General features: G+C 39.2%; 2 protein-coding genes across 2 annotated transcripts; both read right to left on the reverse strand.

The window, feature by feature from the left end:
* Positions 1-3,934: 3,934 nt before the first annotated feature.
* Positions 3,935-5,593, reverse strand: kcnf1b (potassium voltage-gated channel, subfamily F, member 1b). Its single transcript, XM_073467050.1, has one exon. It carries the CDS (start codon positions 5,591-5,593, stop codon positions 4,274-4,276), a length of 1,320 nt encoding a protein of 439 aa, XP_073323151.1. The 3' UTR covers positions 3,935-4,273.
* A 3,539-nt stretch (positions 5,594-9,132) lies between these two features.
* On the reverse strand, positions 9,133-16,833 carry LOC140995676 (V-type proton ATPase subunit C 1-B-like). Its single transcript, XM_073465755.1, has 12 exons — positions 16,705-16,833; positions 16,072-16,139; positions 15,163-15,248; positions 14,300-14,394; positions 13,581-13,672; positions 13,400-13,495; positions 13,240-13,308; positions 12,376-12,468; positions 12,197-12,284; positions 12,014-12,111; positions 11,758-11,887; positions 9,133-9,222 (listed from the first exon to the last, which is right to left on the reverse strand). The coding sequence occupies exons 1-12, from the start codon at positions 16,831-16,833 to the stop codon at positions 9,133-9,135; spliced, it is 1,134 nt and encodes a 377-aa protein (XP_073321856.1).
* Positions 16,834-17,978: the final 1,145 nt, after the last annotated feature.

Genomic DNA, 17,978 nt, shown 5'->3' on the forward strand with positions numbered 1-17,978 from the left:
CATTAAATCCTCCTATAGACACACATGCTCCCTGGGACTTTTAGGATCGTGGGAGACCTCTCCTGTGAAGCATCAAAGCGCGCTGGGGGAAGCCAGTTATTGACAAGGTGGTTCTTACGTCTTTGATGTGATTGTTTACAGGTTACCATCGATTAAACATCGTAGGAGAGCCACAGAAATAAATAACATGGATGTTCATACAACAGCACACAGTTCGATAGAAAATCAGTTTGTCTGCCGCTTTTAAAGGTCATTACAGACTCTTGTCAGCAACATATAATTTCAACCTGTGTGTGTCCGTGCTATACAGGAGTGAGACTGAGTCAACTGTAATGGTTGCTGATACATAATAAGTGCTGTATTTGGTTATAGTCAGTTTTAATCTAATTAATTTTCCTTCATCTTGCCACATTTTTCATCCTCTAATGTTGTTGAACAATCATGTGTTTGTTCTATTTTTACCTTCAGAGTGCAACCCATTTCTCTTTTTAAAATTCGAAGCTATAAGAGTAAAGTTTTGCATCATTACACATCAGCAAAATGTGACAGCACTAACGCTCTACATATCAGTGTGTCTGATCGCTGCTCTCTGAGCCAGTGAAGCTGACAGATCATCTTAGACGGAGGACGAGGAGGTGGAGGCAGGACGAAGGAGTGAGAAGGAGACAGAGAGAAACACTGGGTGGTGTGGTGGTGGTGGAAGAGACAGGAGTGGAGAGTGTTTTTGAGCGTTCAATGTGTGTGGGTGTGTATAGGCTTACTTTGAAGTATTTTCCCACTGGGGATGGCAGTTTCTCACAGGCCGCTGCCTCAGATCGTGTCACATGCAATGTACAAGTGCAGATAAACGCAGAAACTTAGATGGTAACATGAAGATAAAGACACAGACAGAATGAGAAATGTGTCCACACCCACAGAGACAGACACAGCTCATAGGATCAGCATTCACCTGCTGTAGAGCAAACAGGGACCCATGCCTGGTCTATGACACAACTCTGTCACAGTGGAACATTTTCTGTCTTCTTTTGTGTGTCATTTCTATACAGGATGGCTGCAGGAAGAAACAATAAAGCGCTGTCTGTGGTACCTTGGAGGCAGCATACTGTGCAGGACAGAACACAGGCAGGCAGACTTTTTTCGCTCAAAGTTGTGGCTTTTTTGTCCTCACAAATTGTAGCTACGTGCATTATTCAAGTTCCATACTTAAGTGCATATTTGAGGTACTTGTACTGAAAGGTTAAATATCTGATATTTTTAACATTATTTTTGCAGGAAAAAATGAATGTTATGAATGATGAATGCAATGTTAAGATAAAGTAAACACTAGGCAATTTGAGCGAGATGAATGCTAACCCTTGTATCCGAAATGCATGCCCCTTGTTAACTGCCATCCCTCTCCATCCCCCCTAAGATCACTAATAGGTGGACTGATGTCCAGGTGTATGCATTTGATGTAGTCTAGGATGCTGGTGCTCATATCTATTGGCAGTGACAGTTGTTGTATATTTCACCTTTAACTTGAGTATCTTTCAGCTTCGCTATATTTCAGAGGGAATATATTGTCATTTCATTTATTTGACAGTTTAATAGTTACATTACAAATAAGGATTGAATACACAAACCACATGATGAAGTTATAAAATAATTTGCAATAGTATAGTACACATTTTCACATTTGTCTATGTGTAATTTTACTTTTGATTCTTTAAAACAGCTACAAGAAATCAGGAATTCATTTTTTGTTGATTATGGCGGCCCCTGTGGACAAAAGCAAGTATGAGCACCATCTCCTCCTGTAGTAAAGCTCTTGATCTGGCTAGTGTGTGCATTTGTTTTGAAAGTGAGTGAAAGCAAGATGCAACATATGTATTTGTGGCTATGAAAAATTAATAACTTTAATATGAACATGGTAAAACAAAGGAAACTTGTTTTTTGTGTCCTACTGCACCACCAGACTACAGAGCAGCTTCTTTCCTCAGGCTGTGAGACCTCTAAATGTATCCTCAGCTCTCCACCAAGTTTAAATTTTATGATGTGACTGACCTGATGAAAAACTATTATAGTTATGCAAAATTAATAACTTTAATTATACATAAATAGCCAATCTTCTCACTGAAGGACTAACCTGTTAAAAACTCTTTTAGTATGTTTAACACATTTTTGCTAATAATACTTTTACTTGCACTTTCAATGTAGAACTTTTACTTGTAATGGGATGATTATTTAAAGCAGTATTATTATCTAATTTAAATGATTTGAGTACTTCCTTGACCACTCTTTAACTCTATATCTTTAGATGAGTGACTGCATTATGAATAGAACCTACTTCTTCTGTGTTCCATTTTAAATGACCCAACACTCAAACTGTGGATCTCTGCATAAATAGATTTGCAAAACAGTTTGTGAAAATTTGGCAAGGGCTGTAGTGGTCACATGACTTGCATGCATATAAAACAAAAGATAAGCATTTATTGATTGCCAAAGGGAAAATCAAAAAAAGCCAGGTCTGTGGTTTTAATACAATTTTTGAAATAGACATGACAAGCATCTACAATAAAATTCAAAATAAACACACTTTCACAAAAATATTGAAACAGAATATTTGTATTGTTGGAGAAATGATGGTGTCAGCAGTCACATGTAGTTAATTTATGGTCAGGTTATAAAAATATTATATTATAATACTTTTTTTTAGAAAGTATCATGATAGCATGTGTTGTTACAGCTTTGGAGTCTTTAAAAGTGTGATTGTTTTAAGTTCACACCATCTTTCACTGTCTGTCATCTGTCCCAGGGGCATTAATAATCACATCTACACATTAGCTGGTGTGGGGTCAGCCAGACATTCAGGGCACATACTTTTGATAGCTGTCTTAACACAAAATATTCCTCTACAGTCAGCTGTAAAGTAATCTAATTAAAGAGATTAATCACACATTGGTTTTCTGGAAGCTGCAATTTATGACTCAGCTGTTGTCACATTTTATCATTTCTAATTAAAGGCATTGCTTAAAATGATAGAAGCTATAAATCCACAACATTTGTCCTCCGATCCCTAAATGATACATTTCCCAGCAAAACATTGAAACCTGGTTATATTATATACTAACCTAATCCTTAAACTTGTTATTTTGTGTTGTTGTTCTTTTATTATTCTCCGTCTGGAAATTTGGACTCAAGCATCTAAGTTGTCCTTGATTTAGCAGGTTACATGTGATGCTTTAATGATTCTCTATGCACAAGTATGTACAAGTTGTTTTCATGCACGATTTTTAATTCTATGATAACAACAGACTTTATGTCAACTAGACTTATGCACCATGGAATAAATAGCAGGTAGCGCAGTCAAAGCGGCAACAGTAACAACACAGCTGTGTAAAGACAACATCTCTGTTATGGTGCAATGTACAGGTGTATTGCATGTGCAGATGTGGCCACAGGTATAAAACTGTCACTGTCTTAATGTCAAGGTTTGTTATGGAAGCCCATTTCTGCCAGTTAAAGAAAAGGGAAAAGAAGATGTATACTAAGCTTGATGAAAAGAAATATCCCCATGGTAAGGTGTAATTAACAGATGAAAAGGCAAAAAGCTGAAATTATAAGATTTAGAAAAAGATCAAAATTATGACATTAAAGTCAGAATTATGAGACAAAAAGTCAAAATAATAAGATAAAAATGAAAAATTATGAGATTAAAAAAGTAAAAATGATGAGATAAAAAATGTGATTTATGAGAGAAGTATGGGATAAAAAAAATCAAAAGTATGAGATTAAAAAAATCAAAATTATAAGATTAAAAAATTAATTAAAGTCAGAATTAATTGAATCAATTGAAATAGAAAGTCAAATATGAGGTAAATAGTCAAGTCTATTAGATAAAGTCAAAAATATGTGATTTAAACAATCATAATGATGAGATAAAGAGTTGAAATTATGAGATAAAAGTCACAATTATTCGATAAAATGAGATTAAAAAGATAACGTTTATCATAATTATGACTTTTTATCTCGTAGTTTCGATTTTTTTTAATCGTTATTTTTTTTATCAAGGCTAACTTTTCTTTTTTCTTTAACTGGCGGGGATAGGCTTCCAGTGTTATGACATACTGAGTTTTGTAAATTAACTTGAGTTTTATGTTTTGATTTTGTTTTGGCTCATCAGATTGTAGAAGTGACTTTTTGATCTTCATATTTCCTACAGAAATGATCTGCCCTCATGTTTCACTTTGACGGCAGTTAAACGTCCTGGTAAAGTGTCGTCCACAGTCTCAGTTTAATTGCTGCTTTTTCTGCGTGCTTCCCTGCCAGATTTCAGCTCCATCAGCTCCACTTCATGCTTCGCCGCAGTCTCCAATACTTTCTGTTTATTATAGAAGACCACAAAGTTGTTTATGATGGGGTGGATGGGCAAGGCGATAGCTATCACCCCACACAGAAAGCTGACGGCTGCGTTGCACTTGCCAAGAGTGGTTTTCGGATAGATGTCTCCGTAACCCACTGTGGTCATGGTGATGATGGCCCACCAGAAAGACTGAGGGATGCTCCTGAAAAGAGTCTCCGGGTGGCTTTGCTCCATGGTGTAGCCCAGCGCTGAGAAGACAAAGATCCCCACGCCCATGTACATGAGGAGCAGCCCCAGCTCTTTGAGGCTCTTTTTGAGCGCGTAGGTCAGAGTCTGCAGCCCGGAGGAGTGGCGCGCAAGCTTGAAAATACGCGCGATACGCATGATCCGGAGCGCCTGGACAGCCTGTTGTACATTAGCCAGCTCCATCATTGATGTGGTGCCGAGGTAGGTGAGGGACAGGACCACGTAGAAAGGCATGATGGCCATGAAGTCTACGATATTCATGAAGGAGAGCGCAAAGTGCAGCTTGTTTGGAGAGGAGGCGAGACGCAGTAAGTACTCCGCGGTGAACCATAACATGCAGGCAGACTCGATCGCCTCCAGGGTCGGGTGCTCCACCAGTTTTCCCTCGGCGTCCGTCACCTGGAGCTCTGGGATGGTACCCACACACATCACCACCGCCGACACCAAGATAGAAAAGAAAGATGCGATGGCGATGATGCGCGCCGGCAAGGAGGAACCCGGCTTCTCCATCAGTTGCCACAGGAACCTCTGGCACTGCTGGGTGCGCGTAATGCACTGATCCACCTCCAGATCTTCCAGAATAACTTTCACTTTGTTTGCAATCTCGTTCAGCTCCTCCTCCTTCTCACTTAGGTAAGTTTTGCAGCATTCATCCAAAACACTTTGGTCTATTTTCCAGAACTCCATCTCCTTGATGAAACAGATGGGGCAAATGCCGCGTTTTATGTGGATTTCATCAAAGTAGTAAACGTCGATGATGCACTTGAAGGCATCAGGATCTCGGTCAAAGTAAAACTCCTTTCTGCCGGGATCGAAGTCATCACAGAGCGACGAGATAAGTTCAGAATTCTGAATTGAGCAGTTCAGCAGCTCCGCTAGTCTGCTTTCCGGATAGCGGTTCAAAACATCCCCGAAAAGCACCACTCGGACTCCGCCAATGTTCACAGCAATCTCTCCCTCGGCGCACAAACCACGTCTATATTTTGGCTTCGGAATTGTCCACATTTTACTATATGTTTGAATGAATAAATTCTTATCATATAATGTGAAAAATAAAGCGCACTAACCAGAATTAATGTCCATTATTTCGGCGCGTAAATGTTTCTTCTCGAGACTGTTTCGCGCAGTGAATAGCACTGCTTGAACGGCCAGCTTTTCCCAACACTTCCCACCCCTCTCTCTCTCTCTCTCTCTCTCTCTCTTTCTCTCTCCCCCCTCCCCCCTCCCCCCTCCCCCACCCCCTCTCTCAAACACACAGACACACTCGCAGGTTTTTTTTAGGGCAATATGTCGCTGTGTGCTTGTAAAGACAATTCAGTCAATAATTAAAAGAACACTATCGCGCTATGTAATACAAACTTTAACTCTTTTCACACCGTGGTGAAAGACTATTGTTAATTTCCATGCGTTATGCAGAACCGTTAATTACTGGAAGTTACAGTGTTACTATATACGAAAGGAACCGTCCAATGTGAAATGTATTGATTGGTCGACTATCACTTCTGATGTCATGTAGGCCATGAAAACTGATGCTGCACAGAACAGAGATAGTGCACTCTGGTGATCATGTACTGTATAGCATTCAGTGGTGGAAATAACGAAGTACACTTACTCAGTGGCTTAGTAACCTACTTGTGGCACTGTAGCCTACTTTATTTGAGTTTTTCTATTTTGTGCTATACTTACAGTAATGTTCGACTGCATTTCACAGGGAAATAGCGAAGCTTACTTTTTACTGTATCTGATAGTTGGTTATTTTTCTGAATAAGATTTTGCAGCTTCTGTGATTTGGATGTTGCATCCTTCCGTTCTTTCTGAGCTGCATTATTATGGATCATGCTGCAGACACATGGCAGTGGCATTGGCAGGTAGTGGCACCGCAGTGGCACTCTGCGGCAACCTGTGGCATGTCCATGGCATCTCCTGGCACCAACCTGTGGCATGTCCGTAGCATCTCCTGGCACCAACCTGTGGCATGTCCGTAGCATCTCCTGGCACCAACCGCCAATAAGGGCGGGGCCACATTTCCTGGGAAAACCCACTGGTCCGTGTTGTTGTTACCACAGTCACTCTGCTTTCAGGTGATTGTTTAGCAGTATGTTCTACTTTTTAGTGCTATTTCTATTTACTTAACCACTTCCACCATGAAGTCATGATGAGTACAAAATAAAAATATAAGGGAAAAATCAGCTACTTGTTTACACATTTTAATGTACAAAGTTTTGCACAATTTCTCCTTGTTTTGCACTTCTTAATATTATCTAAATATATATTAATATCTGTTCCATAGCGTAAATGTGAATGTAAAATATTGTATATATTGTACTATTCTTATTCTTATATATTTTATATTTCCCTGTGTTTATATTATTCTTATTTTCTATATTTCCGTGGGCAGATTGTGGCAGGCTGTGGAACTGCATAGCAACTGTTATGTTAAGATATTTTCATAATTGTATTTCATATTAGATATTGCAAAATTTCCAACACTGTCAGTGTCCATTGTCACTCTTTTGCTGCTTAAGATAAGATAAGATAAGATAAGATTTCCTTTAATAGTCCCACAACGGGGAAATTCCAGCGTCACAGCAGCACAGATGGATAGTAAAGAAGAAGCATACAAACAGTAGTTGTAAAACAAGTAATACGACCAAGGAAATATAGAAAATAAGAATAATATAAATACAGGGAGGTGCCAGGCGATGCCACGGACATGCCACAGGTTGGTGCCAGGAGATGTCACGGACATGCCACAGGTTGGTGCCAGGAGATGTCACAGACATGCCACAGGTTGGTGCCAGGAGATGCCACGGACATGCCACAGGTTGGTGCCAGGAGATGTCACAGACATGCCACAGGTTGGTGCCAGGAGATGCCACGGACATGCCACAGGTTGGTGCCAGGAGATGTCACAGACATGCCACAGGTTGGTGCTAGGAGATGCCACGGACATGCCACAGGTTGGTGCCAGGAGATGCCACGGACATGCCACAGGTTGGTGCCAGGAGATGCTACGGACATGCCACAGGTTGGTGCCAGGAGATGCCACGGACATGGCACAGGTTGCCGCAGACTGCCAATGCAGTGCCACTACCTGCCAATGCCACTGGGAGGATCTCGGCGTTGCTGCTCTTTGGCTGGGCAATGGCTCACAATCTGCCGCATAAGCTCTGCCGCTGGCTGTTTTTCACAAACCAACCACAAGAAAACCACAGGCACAACCCATTAACTCCACTGAACATATAGTCAGGAAATAGCAATCTAGATAGCTAATTCTTGTCTCTGTGATGTGATTAAACATTAACAGCCCACAACTCCATCCCTCCCTCTGGTTGTACAGCAGGACTACCCAGGCACCCAGGGGGTGGACACAGGAGGACAGCCTCGATCAGGCACTCGGCTGTGGGTGCAGGTCCCACCGATCTCCCTCCCTCTTATTCAGTGGACTACCAGGGCCATGGAAATCTCTGTCAGCATAGTGATATACAGTCATGATATGTGTTCCCTACAGAATATGCTGTATAGTGCCATATAAAAATTTACAGGACTATTAAACAACGTGCAACTGTGCATGAAGAAAGATAATTTATTGCACTGTGATGGCTTTAAGGTTTCTATTAGGAATATGCGTAAAGGTCACTTAAAGGTCCAACATTGTAGAAAGTAAGATTTTCATGTCTTTCAGTTTGATGATAATGCATGTCTATGTGCTATACAAATACTGTGAGTATTAAAATGCTCAATCAAACGAGAAATACACACAGCCCATATTCAGAATTTGGGTCTTAAGCAAGCCCTGAAGTTGTGACTATACAGTTGCCACCCTCAGTTGAGCCCCTAGGACAGCCATAGTTGCAAAAACACCAGCAGAGCTGATGTGGAAACAAGGCGGGTCGATGCCTGCTCAGGCCTGTGAGAGCTGACCAATCAGAGTGGAATAGAGGGTTCAGGAGGGGGTCCTTAAAAACAGGCACTAAAATGGAGCGTTCGAAACAGAGGATGAATCAAGCTACTGCCACAACTGACAGTATGAGAAAAAAAAAGCATTTTGAAGTTTTTTGAACATTAAAGCATTAAAACATTTTCTAGTATGGTTTTCTGGTAGACACCCAAAAGGAAAATATGACATATTTATATATAATATTACATTTACAATATTATACAGTACATGTTTGAAAGAAAACACTTAACATTTTTTAGCTATTAAACATATATAAATGGTTTCAGAGTTCCATTTTCAGCACATCACAAAGAATAGTCCATGTGCATCTGACATGGTGGTGAAGAGGACTCGAAATCCGTCCACTGTTCACCTGACGAGATTATTTACACAGCTGTCTAATGGAAGTTTGACATTTCTGGCTCAACAGAAATGTTGAAAACATAAAAAAAGATATTTAAGGACAGATTCTTCACTAGATGTGTTTTATTCCAGAGTTGAGGGTCTTTATGTTTCTGGCTCTGACAGGTTTGGAACCATCCACCACATAAATGACAGGGCCCTCATTTCTTGGTCACTGTGTGGGTCCTCTCTTTGCTGACTGCTAGCTGATCTCCAGCAGATTGGTATTGATATGGAAGCAGATGTAGGAGAAGTACTCCTGTTGACAGATTCCTGGGATGTCACTGCTGATCTGTTTGACAGAGGAAGACAGAAAAACAGACTCACACACACACCTTGAACCAGTTAAAACCAGTGATTGTACTGCAGGCGTGTTTGTGCTCCATTCAAATCAAGTTCTTTTCACAGGTGTTCACAGATTTGACAGCACCATTGCACAGTAGCCTGCAACTTCACACTTCTCACTGTGGTCTGGCTAGGACATGGATAAATTTGCATGTGACAGATGTCATTTCGAGTCGGCTGGACAGCAGATAGATGACAGTGTTTTTCTTTACTCAGACATCAACATGATTTCGGATTGGACAAACACTGGCTGTAATTGGTCTTTTGAAATTTGAAAACATAGGAGCTGTTCAGCAAGTATTGTCAAATTCTCTAAAACTATCACCCTCAGTTCCTCTCTGAGTAAAATTGGTTTCAATTGTTTTTTGCCTGAGCATTCTTATCTTATTCTTAGTATCTTGATAGTGAAGGCTTCAGCATTTTCAAGCCTTAAGGACACTGAATGTATGGATGAACTTACTATAGTGCTGTCTAAGGGGTTGCTTGTAGTAATGACCCACAAATAAGTGTCACCTAACCTTGCATTTCCCATCAGTTCTACTGAGTCTTCATCTCATTGTTTTGGTTTTACAGTCCAAACTCTATTGCTTTGGTTCATTCTCAGTGCTCTTAACTTACACTCAGCAGTCAACATTTTTAAGAATCTCTAATAGACACATTATGTCCCACATCAAAACAGACAAAGTTAGCAACTGGCTGTGAATATAGTGGAGCATTTAGCAGTTAAAGAGCCTGATATTACCCTCAGGAGTTGGTGGAGACTAAACATATAAACTTACATGGACTATATACAAGTTTAAAGTGCCCTGTGGAATTTTCCTTTGAACAAACACAAGTTAAAAAGTTTTTTTTTAAGTAAAAAGTTTAAAATCATTGTTAGTCACCAAAATACATTTCAAAATATCCTTGAGGTCTACAAATGTGTTTGCATTTGCAAAACATCATTTTTTTTTAATATGTGAAACCTGTATTATTTGCATCCATATTTACTTGCATTTTCCTTCTCTTTCCAGCCTTTGATGTTGTATTGTTGTTACTGGAATAGTTTGAAACCATTGGCAGGACTGTGTATTGTGTCGTCTGCGTACATGTGTGACGCAGTGTCGCCAACTCTGCGACACTTCGCTAGATTTAACAAATTTTCAACCCTCTGAGCAACTCTCTTTCTAAAAAGCAACTAGTGACAAATTCAACTTCTTATTCAGATAGTCAGGGAAAAGGCAACAAATATACTCAGATGTATTTTAATTTATTCTGCATGTAATTCTTCATGCTGCTCAGAGTAAGCAGAAAGAGAGCAGTCCACGGCTTCTCTGCCATCAGCACTCAGGTCTCTCCCTCTTCTACTGCACTGTGTTTTCCCTCCTTGAGTAGATTTTATTTTACTTCAAATATTTCATGTCCCTGTAGTGAGTTTGTGATTATTTGGCTAAAGATTTCACTATCAACCTTTTATGCTGGCTGCAACCAAACAACCACTAAGCTTTGTGCAAGTGAATGTGCAATGATGTTATCAATATGCAAATGAGCATATTATATCACCTAACGACTTTTCATTGAGCTCGGGACGAACTCATGAAAACTTCTCCATTGTGCTACTACAGGTCAAGTATCAAAATTAAAAGTACTCATTATGCAGCAGAATGGCCAATTTATATAATAAAATATATTATATTTAATATAATATTATTTAATATATTGTTATTGGCCATGTTATATTAAGATATACAGATATAAATTGTTTAGGAACATAAACAAAATGTAATAATTAAACATTTTTGATAAGGGTACTTTAAATTTGTTTACTTAAGAATTCTGACCAAGATAATGTACTCAAAGGGACATTAAACAGTTAAAACACTAACTTGTCAATGCTCTCTGCTGGACAATGTCACGGTTTCCAAATTGACCTCTACTTACCCATTGGCCGACATGTGTGCTAGCAGGGACATATCTGCAACAGGCTAATATTGGCAGAACAGCTTCAGCGAAGTAAATTTACTGGAGAGACAAGTAACATATTTGCCTCTGGAATGTGCTGAAGTTAAGCCAAAGTACAGAGTGGCACAATATGATACAAGTAAAATACAAGTAAGTCAATATTGTACTTCTGTGCATACCTGTCCCCATTAAATGGCTAAAAGAATGAGAGTTTCTTCAGCATAGTTACGTTAATGGTTTTCCACTAATGGCTATGCTGTAGCATATAGGTCATAAAAAAACAGACATTTCCTACATTTAAATTAACACTCCATTATTAGTTTTAACTGTCATCATTTTACTCACAATTAGGTCACCTGAGTAAGTTCTGTTTGGATTATGAGATATGGTTGAAAGCTATGGTAACTGTAAAAGTAAGTGGATATCCATGTTCAAGAATTTGTACGTCTGAGTCTTCACGCTTTTTCTCCTGTGCTTTAGATGAAACGTGACATAATCACAAGTGATGTTTGAAGCAGTGACAGTGGCTTTGGCCTCTTACATCTGTCTTGCTGGCAGTGGCAGTGGGGTCCAGATGCATGAACAATGAGGAGAGCTCTTCTCTCAGTTTCTTTGAACGCTTCCTGTCTGTCTGCAGCAGAAGAGCCTGATAGTTCATCGGTAATCCGTACCTGGAGGGAGACATTATTATGAGCCATCTCACACATTGAGATCACAGGAAAATGAATAATTTCCTGCCATTTTTAATTAATATTGAGAGGAAATGAGAGGAAATTACTGATTTTATCAGCACTGACCTGAGAGCTGATTCCACAAACACCCTCAATGCTTTCAAGTGGATCCAGGCAACAAACACCTCACTGAAATTCACCTTCAACCAGCGCACAAAGATTCCCTGAGGAAGAGACATGTAAATTTATAATCAACTACAACGCAGACACACATATGCAATAAAACTATATGCATGGTGTATGCCTTACATATTGTTCTTTCTTGTGAACATTAAGCTGCTTAATCTCCTGCTGCCTCTTCTCCTCAAGATCAAAGCTGTACTCGGGCACGGTGAACCTGTGTGGATCATAGGCTACACTATGGTAATAGACACAGACAACACAGCTTTGAATTGATGTGGTATTTTCTGGCAATCCATCCTGCTTACTTGCTCTCCAGGGCTTTGGCTTTAAATTCACAAACAGCTGTTTTGAAGAGTGTCACTGAAAAAACGCCTCCCTCTTTGTCCTCGTACAGCTTCCTGATGGTGGTCACACAATATAACACCAGAAAATCAGAGCTACACATGACAGCATGCAGCAACAGGTCAAGCTGATGAGAAAGAGAAATTAAAGTAAACTATATTGCCAGTGAGAGCTGCCTAATACTGATGTCCTATATTACTGCACTGTGATGCTAGACGAGATATCATACATTGTCCAGCTTAGATGGTTTGCTACATATAGTTAAATTAAGCATCATCATATTAGTATTAATTAGGGATTAACGATACCTAAAACAGATATGATATCTGATATCATAACAATAAATAGTCACAAAATCGCTAAAAGCTGGAGGGCTGGATTACAGAACTCTTTCAACTGCAGTCTTTTTTTTTTTTTACTTTCAAGTGTGTTTCTACCAGCTTGAAAATCCAATAACCCTTTTACATTTCATCTCTGACAGCACTGTATAGTTCTTGGTCTGCTTCAGTTGTCAGTCTACAAAGTACTTTTCCTTGTAAGGTATGCATGCTTACTCATGCTTCTGGCATTATGTTATAAAGCATTCAAATATTAAAAACCTCAAGTGAAGATTTTTTTTTCCTTTGAGAAAAAAAAAAACATTTCCTTCCATGCTGCTGATCCAGGCCACAAGAACTCTTACTTTCTGCCAGTAATGGAACACCTGTGGTTACTTAGCCTGAACTTCGGGGGCTGAGAACAGGTACTGAGAGCTTTGCCGGTGCACTTGTACTAGGATCAAGTGGAGTGGCTTGTCTTACAGCCACGAGTGCATTAAGGTAGCTCACCTGCTGGACCGCGGAACCACAAACTCTGACATAGATTCATAGGTCCTCTCCCATTGCAAGTAGCTCCCCCTGAGACCAGAAACATGTGCAGAAAAAATAAACATACAGAACAACACATTAACATAAATACAAATGAAGAATAACATTGGTGGAAACTGACCTGGTCACTAGTACCAGTAGAGTGGTGAGATACTCTGAGAACACCAGGTCTTCCTTCCTCACTATGTCATTCAAACTGCAAGTTTGCAAAGTCCCACTGGATAGAAAGACATGCCAGGTCAAACATCTCATAGTTTAAATAATGAACTATTTTATCTTAATATGTAACTGAGGTCACTCACTCTCGTTTGTGTGTAAGGTTTTGCAAGCTTGTTTTCACACTGTTGTATGCCGCTGCTCTGGAATTTAACTCCGTCTCCACCTGGGAAACTTCCTGACACACATGCAGGTGTTAACATCACAGGAGTACATGTGATAACCTCAAAACGAGCCTGAGATAAGAAATCATATATTGAATATCTTTAATAACATTCAATGATTCTGCGTTTGTGCTGCTTGCATGAATATACAAACAAATAATACGCAAGTGTGATGTGGAAACTTCAACACACTGAGAAAGACTTAACAGTGATAATGTCCAGAGGTTAAAATTATAAATACTTGCATATTCACATATTCTGGAATTTCACTGAGGGAAAAGGAATAGCTGCCGTTTTAGGATTTTCATGTGGTAATACTTTTTCTCTGCAAATATGTCAATACACACATTGGATAATTCTTTTGAATGCCTTAATAAATGTGTGGAGGGGATCTTTAAATCCATCTTTTATTAACTAAACTGTCACTCAGAAATACGTCACAAAACTGCAGCTAAATACGCTCTAATTTCCGTATCACTGTGAGTTTCATTGTTTCCTACGTCTTCCATCTTTATGAAAGTGCAGTGATAAATTGCTTGAGTCCCCCTTTAAGGTAACTAAAACGGTTTAAACTTCTACTACTTAAACTACTGTATATCACTTATGATATAATAATTACCCTCATTTTCATTAGTTTATACCTTGTTAATGATGTCTGCCAGGCTGGTGAGAGGCATAGCTGTGGGGTACTTGGCTTTGTCCCACTGAAACTTGGTCACGAAGCTCATCAGGTCCACTGAGAGACACACACAAGAAGTCAGAACCCAACTAGAAACCACTAGAGCTGCAACCGTTAATCGATTAGTTGTCACCTATTAAATTCATCACCAACTATTCTGATAATCGATTAAGTTTTCGACATCTGAAGACATCTTGACGTTTCCTATCATTTTCTGACATTTCATAGATCAAACAACTAATTGACTAATTGAGAAAAGAATCCACAGATGAATTGACAATGAAAATAATAATTAGTTGCAGCGCTGTACACCACAAATTGCACAACTGTAAAGGCGGACCATCACGCAGTGCAGTGGAACACTCATGTCAATGTCATTCAGGAAATACGAGGACAAAATCACTGTAAAAATGCAGGGAGATACACAGCACTGCACACGACACACAATGAGCAAATAGCCAGCAGATGCAATACCCTTCAGAGACTTGAGGTATGATTTCAGGGGTGACAGGACAGCTCTCTGACTCGTGCCGTGGTCTGATAGTGAAAAGTGGTCAAAGACAGTGGTTAGCCTGATTTGTGTTGAGGAGCTGTTGAGCTGTTGCTACTACTACTGCCTTCATACAGGGAGGGACCAGTGTAGGCTGTGAACGTTTGTGTGGGAGTGGATGTTTGTGTGTGTACATGGATATGGACCTCAGTTTAAGTATCTATTAGTCTCATTCGAATGTGCATGTCGCCTGGGGCTTCTATGCAGTCACTTAATGAGTTTCTATACAATGTAATTAACGCCTTCTGATGTGTGTGTGACTGTGTGTGACTCACCTCCATTGGCTAAGGCATTTTCCAGCACTTTGTCACTGGCCTGCTCCATCACCTCCTTCATACACTGATATGTTTTTTTAATCACACTGACAAGTCAACAGAAAAAAATATCATTATCACAGAGGTGCTTCACCTTTTTTTTTATTCATGTGCTTTATATGTTATATATTTAGTCACAATGCTAATAATTGATTGGCCCCGTTTCTGGAAATCTTTTTCTGCAAATTATTTTGTTATTGACACTGAAACCCACAATGAATTACTGTTTTAATTTGGAACAGGGGATTTTTTTAAGAGAGATTAAGAAAACAATGGCCCAACTGAATAAAAAACTAGTCTGGACAAAATTGCAAATTGCAAAACATTAGTTGCAAATTCACTATAAACAATTGCTTGACAAATACTTTATAAAGCATTTCATTGTTTGTATATAGTGAAATAATGAAGGTTATTATAAAGTGTTAACTGACACAAATATCAAACATAAGCCTGTCAACTCTTCATATCAGTGTAATATGCAATTACAACGTGAAATATTATCATAATACTGTTAAATTGAGACAAATAATAAAAAAAACTATAATGTTAATATATTAGATCTGTATATATGGTAAATATATTTTTGTTGCATAAGGGCAAATAGGCTTTAACATTCCCACTTACACCCTGTCAGCTCCAGTGAATTGAAATGAATTTAAAATCATGAGGGAAAACTAACCGTCATCTGCCCCTGACCATCAATTAATCATGGCGCACACAAGCTCAGAGTTACAAGTCCTAATTAAGGACAAAGCTGCACATTGAACTACAAACGTGCAATGACCATTGAGACAAAGAGGTTTTTGTGTGAATGAACAGAGCATGAGCAATATATTCAGTCTGGTTCATCATTCTTCTTCACATTTTCACCTTTCAGTCAGTGTGTCGAGCTTGGAGAGATCATCTGAGACGATGAGCAGAGTGTCCAGTATTCCCACCTGAGGTCAGAGCATAGACAGCACAGTTAGTGTTACTGTGGCTGATGCATCAACCAATTTTACATTATAATGAGCTCATATCATTAACCACGGGTCTATGTGCATTATAACTTGAAAACGTACTGGCTTTTAAGATTCATCACTAGGATGTCCACATATCACAGTCAAGATCCCTTTTAAATTATTTTTATGGTTAATCTCTCTAAAAAATGGAAAAAGTGCTGTTAAAACGTGATTCCTGGCAGCCAAGGTGAACATTGATCACGTTGAGTGAAATGGGTCAGATGGAAATTTTGCCTCAAACTGTAGCGAGCAACCTGAGCCTTTCTGCCTTCACCAGAGAAGGACACCAAACACCATGACCCTCCTAAACTTCACTCTACTGTACTGCTGTAAACATACAACTTATGCACACATACAATTTGTTTAGTTCTTCATCAGTGACAATGTTGTTCTCACAGGCCAAGAGGAGAGGCTCTTCCATAACTGGTTCTTCTATCCATATTTACTCTGTATACTTCACTTGGCTCACTTCAACCCTTGGGGCAGATGATATTAACCTCACCTTGAGTTCTGGAATGGAGAACCTGCAGCAGGTGGCCAGGTTGGTTTTGGCAGTGGTGCGCTTGAGTTTCTCTACACTGGTTAAACTGGTCTTATCCAGAGGGACAGAAATCAACCACAAGTCTGTCATGACTCTTCACATGGAGACCTCCAGTCAAAATCCTCCCCACAATAACAGGCTTTGGCACTAAAAGACTGTGACCAGAGCAAACAAATACAATAACATGAACTCTATCAGTAAACGTACAGTCTTTCATAATGAGCTGCCTTTGTAAAATTACATTTAGGTTAGTGATATAACACCTGTTTATATTATTCTGGTTCTGTTTCCACTTAATTAACGAGTGTCCAATGATAAACATCTTTCTTGGTCATGGCCAAATAAAGTCAATTAAAATATACTATGAAAAGAAATGTTCTTTAAAGTCAGGTATTCTTACCGTCAGGTTATCTTCATGACCGTCCGCGGAGCGTTAGGAGAGTGTGAGCAGCTGCTCCACCTGAGACTGACTGACAGCCGACTGTCTCCCAGGAGTACAGGCAGCTGATGCATCACTCAGGTGGTTTAAGCAAGTGCTAAAAATGGCTGACTTTCAATTTGAAACTTTGCTGTCACTCTCCATGTTACTCAAAGCTCGCTACAAAATAATTTTACGTTTTAGATATTTCTGAACTTTTCAACATGTTTGAACTTTAAATGGGAACGATTTGAATCTTAGAATCTAGCCGAATAAAACAATGACCTGACATTTTATCTATATTTTATATTATGTGATGATATGTTCAGGCGTAGTAGTAGTAGTCAGATAGTCAGTGTATTATGCCTCTTCAGATTAGCATCGTTTAGGTTTCCGTATTTCTTTAAGTTTGTATGGCAGTGGAGGCCTTGAAGATTGTCAATACAATCATTCTCAGTCATTTGTTCTAAACAAATAAATTGATATTTTATTTTAAATTTAAAACAGCGAAGTTAGCTAATTTACTAACGTTTCGTAGGCTGCAGTCTTCATTGTCAATTTGTAAATTAAATATATATATATTAACTATATATAACTATTGGCTCTTGACCTATGCTAACATTATGGATAAAACAATGCTGCTATTTAACGTAAGTGTGTAACACGAATGACGAATGAACTTTTATCAATTTTGTCAATAATCGTTTTAACCCAGAATTTTTGGACAGGGGCGGGACTGTTTTCTCAGTGTGGTTTCCACTCGGACCTATTTCGGAAAACACATCTTGACTTCCTGTTTTGGCTCCGAGGCACAACG

Source organism: Pagrus major, chromosome 5 (assembly GCF_040436345.1).
Source record: "Pagrus major chromosome 5, Pma_NU_1.0".
Classification (NCBI taxonomy): domain Eukaryota; kingdom Metazoa; phylum Chordata; class Actinopteri; order Spariformes; family Sparidae; genus Pagrus; species Pagrus major.

Excerpts from the sequence above, each read along its gene's own strand:
- kcnf1b (XM_073467050.1), bottom strand. The coding sequence starts at position 5,593 with ATGTGGACAATTCCGAAGCCAAAATATAGACGTGGTTTGTGCGCCGAG.
- LOC140995676 (XM_073465755.1), bottom strand. The coding sequence starts at position 16,833 with ATGACAGACTTGTGGTTGATTTCTGTCCCTCTGGATAAGACCAGTTTA. Across the intron at positions 13,673-14,299 it reads TGGCAGACATCATTAACAAG|GAAGTTTCCCAGGTGGAGAC; the intron begins GTATAAACTAAT and ends CATGTGTGTCAG. Across the intron at positions 13,309-13,399 it reads CTACTGGTACTAGTGACCAG|GGGGAGCTACTTGCAATGGG; the intron begins GTCAGTTTCCAC and ends TTCTGGTCTCAG.